Here is a 7,512-nt window from a genome sequence, read left to right as displayed (position 1 = left end):
TGATCAACGCCATTTCCTTCTAGCCCTCCCCCTCCCTGCAAAAATATTAGCACTCAGCCCTCTAAAAAAAGACAACGAGCCATACTGTATCGCCAGAGGACAATAAGTGTTGCGCTACCTTGGAACCATTTTTCGCATCTTAAAGCTTTGAGCGGTGCACAATTCCATAAAAAATACATTATTCAAACCAAACACAAGAACGAAAACCGCATGCATTGTTCTGGAGTCATCCCGCACGTCCACCATGGCCGAATGCTTGCAGATACTAACAAAGAAAATTATTTTTGGTGGAATGTATTACAGGCCATATATATTATAAAGATCTACTGTTGCAATTTGTTCGGTAAAAAGGAATCCGTAACACATAACAATGGATTCCAAACAACGTGCTTGTACAGATAGTGATACATACATACCTCAACATACCTACCAAGTTCCCCTGAAAACTTAACTCTTGTAAAGAACTACAGACATCTCAATAACGCTTGCTTTCATAAACTGTCGACGGCATAATTGGTCTTAAGTTAAAACAACATAAAAATACTCAATTAACAATTGTGACGCTTTAGCAGCGCGTTGGCACCCCCGTGCGCTCCACGTCGTAGTGTCTCACTGTCATCCTCACGGAGGACGACGAAATACGTGACCAGTGGCGATACCGGATCTTCCGACTTCCCGCATACAGGCACGGGCGAGCACTACCAGCCAGGTTAAAACCAATGCAGTCGCCCATTTCCCATTGATCGCATAGGAAAGCGCACCCTTTACCATGTTCCTTGTGCCTCTGTACTTCCGGCACACTCCCTAGCGTGCTCACATGGCATGCAGCCCTTTCAGGTCATCACATTATCGCTCCTAGATACACCAGTAGTCTCCACACGGAACACAGATACCAACGGTAGTCTCCACATAGCACAGAGATACCACTGGTAGCCTCCACACAGCACACGGATACCAACGGTAGCCTCTGCACAGCACACAGATACCACTGGTAGCCTCCACACAGCACACAGATACCACCGGTAGCCTCCACACAGCACACAGATACCAACGGTAGCCTCCACACAGCACACAGATACCAACGGTAGCCTCCACACAGCACACAGATACCAACGGTAGCCTCCACACAGCACACAGATACCAACGGCAGCCTCCACACAGCACACAGATACCAACGGTAGCCTCCACACAGTACACAGATACCACTGGTAGCCTCCATACAGCATGCAGATACCAACGGCAGCCTCCACACAGCACACATATACCACTGGTAGCCTCCACACAGCACACATATACCATGGGTAGCCTCCACACAGCACGATCTTCTGCAATCCTCAGTCTCCCACGAAGCCGCACATCTTTATTGCAGTCCACGTCGCGTCCTCGCCTAGAGTTCCATCGCTCCTACTCTCCTCCCGGTCCTCATCTTCCATCCTCTCCTCCCGACACCGCACCCTGCACCCGCGACCGCCCTTCCTCCCCGATCGCGTACCAACCGAGCCTGCGCACCCGCCGGTACAGCGTCAGGTACTTCGCGGCGCGTCCCGACACGGGCACCACGTGCTCCCTGGCGAACGCCTCCCGCGTCAGGCCCCCCGCCGCCACGCCGGGCAGACCCAGCGCCGCCAGAAACGCCAGCACGAACGAGAAGCAGTTGCGGTCGGCCTCGTCAGTAGTCAGAGGCCGACCAGCCATCGGCGGTGAGCAGGCGGTCCAGGGCGTGGTCCCACCGCGCGGCGGCCGCTTCTGCCGGGGCGTCAGAGGCGGGCAGGGGAATGACGATGCACTGGGGCCAGTCAGCGGTCGGGACGCGGCGGAGGCCGGCGCGGTCGAAGGCGACCACGCCGCCGCCCGAGTCGGTGACGCCCGCGTGCAGGTCGCCGCCGCCGGTGTAGTTCAGGAGGAAGTCGCCCTCCGTAGGGCGGATGAGGACGGAGCGGGGCTGGTCGGCGGCGCGCCGGAACGGCGAGGGCACCTCCCTGGGTGGGGAGGTTGGCAGCGGCTTGCCGCACGCGGGACAGCGGGCAGGCAGGTGCGGGGAGGGGAAGAAGAGCGGTGCGCAGTGGTGGACGTGCCAGACTCCAGCAGGTGGGCTCATAGTGGTGACAGGGCTCATTAGAGTTGCCACTCTTTTGGTATGGGAAATGTAGTCTCTCTGGAAAAGACAGAAGAGGGAAGCCTATCAAACAATATTCACACAGTGCAAAAATACACCAGTATGAAAAGCATTCAATGATCATCCAAAAACTTCAAGGTAAAATTGGATCAAATGTCAACATAAAGAGTAAACAACATAACACTCCTCATACCTGATGCATGTTTGGTGGTCAGAACAGCCCAGAGAAATACCTTAAATAAGCAATCTGGCTTCCTGAACATATTAAATATACTGTGAATCTGTGTGAAGAAATCCAAGATATGAGCAACTATCACAGGCTATTCAAAGACCATCTGCTCAAAGATGAACATCAAGAGGACAAGCAAGGACAAGGTCTAGAATAATTTGCATCCCACTTGATTTCTGAATCTTGGATGACCATGCCATGCAACAGTTGAAGGGATACTGCAGTACTTGACATGGCCTTCTGATGACAGAATTCTATAAGGTCACCAAAGGTTGTCACATGCATTCAATCATAACTACAAATAAAAACTGGTACTTACCACAACACAAGATGAAAGAAATAGATTGATTCACCATAAACCAAGCATAATTTAATTCTTAAAGCTGTCTTTGCACCACATTGGGAATAAATACATGTGACAGCTTGAACTTGAACAAAAAAACCGCACATGTTATTGATAGGGTAACATGACAATCCTTCATTTACCTCAGTATTCTCAGGCATCCATTGTCATTGTCATTCATTTGCTCTATTTACTCTTTGCATTTACTCATCACACAATGAGCACTAATGCAGGTTGTGGTGGTGGATATAAATGCAGCAAACTATGAGAGAGTTTATTGATGAAGCTATTGATGAAGGACGGTATTGTCAACAACCTCATCAGTATGAAAGTACAGACATGAAGAGTACAAAAGAGAGTATGATGCAGACATAAATGATAATGGCGCATGGGGAGATGTGCCTAGAGCGTCTTTCCCAAAAAATGCCATGATCCCAATAACATTGACCACTATGGGATTCTGGATGCACCCTTGGGATCCTGGTGTATGTCCAAGCACATGGGAACATAATTACCCATCAACTATAAAGTGCTGCATTTCAACACATCAATAATGATGGCACATAATGGGCATTGCATGACCTATAGCAGTTGATGTGCCCTAAAACCCCAAATCATCATCATCATCATCATCATCAATGATGGCACATCTCATGAACCTATACTAGGACTCGGATGATGAATGCTCATATGAGCACATCAATAAAAATGACACATAATATAAACATTAATAAAGGATGACAATGTGAATAGACTAATAATAATGGCATGTAAGAATGCATACAAGAATGAAGGATGGCTAAAAGGACATATAAATGATAATGGAGTACCAAAATACTCATCAATTAACTATGAAACACCATAATTCAAATACATTGATGGCAAATGCGCAAGCAAACCAAGGTAGATTTTAGTCAAATTTCATTAGGACAGGGGTAGGGCACAACTTCTAGCTTGGGGCAGCTTATCAAAATTTGGGGGCAGAAACTACTGAACTGGACTGCTGAAAACACCATAACATGTTCCACAATACACAAAAATGGTAAAATCATAGAACATTACCAAATTTGACAGTTGATTATTTTAAGGGTAGGTAAGGTTCACATAACCTGCCCCAGATGGGACAGTGTGGTCTATCTGGGGCAAGATCCTGTCTACCTCAAGCATCTTGTTCACATTATTGTCATGGATTGAAGACTAAATGATGCTGACATATAAGAGTACAGACATAAATGGGGAATGGACATGGGAATGGACATAGATGGGGAATGGTCATGGGAATGGACATAGATGGGGAATGGTCATGGGAATGGACATAGATGGGGAATGGTCATGGGAATGGACATAGATGGGGAATGGTCATGGGAATGGACATAGATGGGGAATGGACATGGGAGCACTGCATTCTTTGAATAACTCTGTCAATGCTGCACATCCAGACCACTCTTACCACCACTGGAGAAAAATCAACATTTTAGGTATGCTGATCCCATTTTGTCGCCAACTACCTTAAGTGCAAATATCCGGCGGATCAGAAACACTGCTTTTACGACACTTACATGCCCAGACTACTCGTGGAGAATTAATGTGCCTGTTTGGGCGCGGCATCCAATTGAGGCCACCAGCAGCACGCCTCACACATAAACTGTGCTTTAGACTTTTTATCAGCATTACTTTCTATGTAGCTAAAAAGACCGGGCAGAAAATAGAAATCGTATCGTTCACGTCATATTCCCCACCAAAACGCAAGATACCAAATCAGTTTTACTTTGCTGTGAGGCTGCCAAGTCCGACAAATACCACGTGATCAGTGACGTCAAGCATTACACCACGTGATCTCTGACGTCACGGGCGAGCGTCGAGTTGGGCGGCTGCCAGAAGGGCGGCGCTAGGCGAGCGAGCAAACACTCGGCGGCGGGGCGCGGCGGTGGAACCCGATAAGCGCCGTGAAAACGAGCCAGCGACCAGGTGAAGTGCACTGTGCCAGTGTCGACCCCGCGTAGACGACGAACGCTCTGCCCACGTCGCAACAATGGCGGCTACGGAGGGCGTGTCAGCGGCGTTAGACCGCTTCAGCCGCGCTTTCTTTTGCGATGTGGCGGAGGCGAACGAAGGCAACATCATCTTGTCGCCGTTCAGCGTGGGTACCGCATTGGCCATGACGCTGGCGGGAGCGGCCGGCGACACCGCGAAGCAGATGCGGAAGACGCTGGGCCACGCGGAGGACGCCGAGGACGTCCACAGCGGCTACCAGAGCCTGCTGACGTCGCTGGAGAACGTGCCGGACGCGGCGCTGAACACCGCCAACCGGCTGTACCTGCAGAAGTCCTTCAAGGTGCAGGACAGCTTCGCGACGACGCTGAAGGAGCGCTACCGGAGTGAGGCGCTGAGCGTGGACTTCGCCGACACCACTGGCACCAGCCGCGTCATCAATGAGGAAGTGGCCCGCCTGACACGGGGCAAGATCCAGGACCTGGTGCCGGCTAGCTCGCTGTCCGCCGCCATCCGCCTCGTCCTCGTCAACGCCGTGCACTTCAAGGCCGGCTGGCAGCACAAGTTCAACAAGGAGTGGACGGAGGAGGGCGACTTCTTTGCGCCCGGAGAGACCCTGCGCGTGAAGCTGATGACCCTCGACGGCAAGATGCTGCAGGGCAGCAACGACTGCGGCGGCCTCGGCTGCCAGGCCGTGGAGCTGCCGTTTGTCGGCTACCGGTTCAGTATGCTACTGTTGCTGCCGCGCGAGAAGGAGGGCCTGCCTGCGCTGGAGGCGCGTCTGGCGAAGACCGACTTCGCCGCACTTCGCGCTTCGCTGCACAGCCTCCGCTCTCGCGTCGTGCTGCCGCGCTTCCGTCTGGAGACGGGCATGGAGCTGCGCGGGGCGCTCGAGCGCCTCGGCATGAGCGACGCCTTCGACGGCAAGCGAGCCGACCTGTCCGGTATCGCCGGTGCGCGCGACCTGGTCGTCGACAGCGTGCTGCATCGCGCCTGTATCGCCGTCGATGAGGAGGGCTGCGAGGCGGCGGCGGCCACGGCCGTCATGGTCGGCGTCATGGCCATTCTCGCGCCGGAGCTGCTCGACTTCCGCGCCGACCATCCGTTCTTGGCGGCGGTTGTCGACCGTGAGACGGGCGTGCCTTTGTTCCTCGGCCGTGTGGCCCGTCCGTGAGGCATGAGGAAGGTGCTGGGAGGGCGAGGGTGGATCCCAGACGCCGCCTTGGGGAGCACGTCGGCTTGGGTTGAAATCCCAAAAGTCTTCTTGCCTTCGAAATTCATCGGCTTTCGGTCCAATTTTTCCTCGGGGAGTGTTCTAGGAAAATGCATCTAGTAAACGAGGCTCAAATTTTCTTCAACACTGCCATTTCGCGCCTAACTTTGATCATTTTGGGGGCATGACCCAGTTGCCCCCTACCTCCCGGATTCGCCCTTGTGGGATGGCACCGTGGCGTGACCTTGGTATGGAAAATGTAAGGGCGGTTTGCCGGTAAGGTGTGCGTACCATTGCATAGTAACTTCTAAACATATTTCCGTCACTCAGGTTCTTTTAAAGCTGTAAGTGGTGCTAGTTCTTTTGAAAAGCTCTGTGTAAATGGCGTTATTTATCTGTGAAACACGCTATCCGTTTTCAGTTAACGCCTGTGTAGACTTTAGTGGCATTTATCAATGGTGATGCATGTTTGTGTTACTGTTCTTCTTTGTCTGTGGACTGTTGAAAAAACGTATGTGGTATTTTATCGTTTGGAAGTCTTAGACACTGTATAACGTGCATGGTCTTAACGAAGTTCGCAACCGAGCTGGCGTCTAAAATGAATGCAGTCTGTAACAACATTGTAAGTTTCACTCAGCCCATTAAAAAATACAAACAAATCGGACAAAGCGTTCCTTAAAAACTCGGAATATGATCAACGAAAAACGCACACACCGCGCGCGCGCCCAAACGCCCGCGCGCACGCGATTAAGGTAAGGTAGGGTAAGACAGGCAGACAGGTACAGACAGGCAGACAGACAGATACTGCCAAACGCACCGGAATTCTGCAGCTCGCTGACGGATGACTTCTATTCTCCAGCGCGCCCGCGTTTCTCATCCCGAGCATATCTTCGGCGAGCGTGGAGGTCTTTTGGCGTTTGCGCACCACACCAGTATGCACGCCGCGTCATCTGCCAGGGTGGTGAATCACCGCAGACTCTGAACACACATTCACAGGCGGCGGTCGCTGTCTCTGTTTACTGTATCGTTCTCAGTATGCGCGTTTCCACGTAACATGTGTCACCGGCTTCGTGGACTTGTCTTGCGTCACCAGTTCGCAGGAATAACGGTGAGTCATGCCCACGGTTCTCTTGTATATTGTGCGCATGCGTGATGCGTGCCTTTAAGAATGGTCGTGAGCATTCCCGCGCCTCGTGCTCAGAGCCTGGTAGGTAATACTGCATTGGAGGCTGCTTATATTAGGAACAACCTTGAATTCTGTTTATGTTTTCCTGTTATCACGTTCCAAGTTTTGTTGAAATGGTTAGGCTATTGCTCTTTCGGTAGACAAAGGAAAACTCTGCGACAATCGCTTGTTACCGAAATGTCACACCGATGCGTTTTTGCGATATTTTTGACGGCAACTTGTCTTCCTAAACGAGGGAAAAGGGTCAACATTTTATCATTCAAGACTACATAAACAGCGTACTGACGACGGCGGAGCATGGACGCGCTCAGAGACCGCAGAGACTCGGAGACATGGAAGCGGTCAGGGAAACAAACACATCAGAGACTCTCAGTCCTCAGCCATCCCGCAGGTGCCGCCTTGCCATGCGGTCGGCCGTAACAGCTTGCAAGTA

At 51.4% G+C, this 7,512-nt stretch overlaps 2 protein-coding genes across 2 annotated transcripts; one reads left to right on the top strand and one right to left on the bottom strand.

The window, feature by feature from the left end:
• Positions 1-200: 200 nt before the first annotated feature.
• Positions 201-4,410, bottom strand: LOC119104546 (MKRN2 opposite strand protein). Its single transcript, XM_037228262.1, is given in 4 exon segments — positions 201-1,691; positions 1,693-2,155; positions 2,310-2,397; positions 4,248-4,410. Coding segments are annotated over 2 exon segments (675 nt in total). The 5' UTR covers positions 2,099-2,155; positions 2,310-2,397; positions 4,248-4,410; the 3' UTR covers positions 201-1,422.
• A 173-nt stretch (positions 4,411-4,583) lies between these two features.
• On the top strand, positions 4,584-6,580 carry LOC119104805 (serpin B6). The gene has a single exon (XM_037228525.1). It carries the CDS (start codon positions 4,721-4,723, stop codon positions 5,852-5,854), a length of 1,134 nt encoding a protein of 377 aa, XP_037084420.1. The 5' UTR covers positions 4,584-4,720; the 3' UTR covers positions 5,855-6,580.
• Positions 6,581-7,512: the final 932 nt, after the last annotated feature.

This window comes from Pollicipes pollicipes, unplaced genomic scaffold (assembly GCF_011947565.3).
Source record: "Pollicipes pollicipes isolate AB1234 unplaced genomic scaffold, Ppol_2.1 Scaffold_6052;HRSCAF=7182_pilon_pilon_pilon, whole genome shotgun sequence".
Lineage (NCBI taxonomy): Eukaryota > Metazoa > Arthropoda > Thecostraca > Pollicipedomorpha > Pollicipedidae > Pollicipes > Pollicipes pollicipes.
This window is presented reverse-complemented; position numbering and strand designations above follow the sequence as displayed.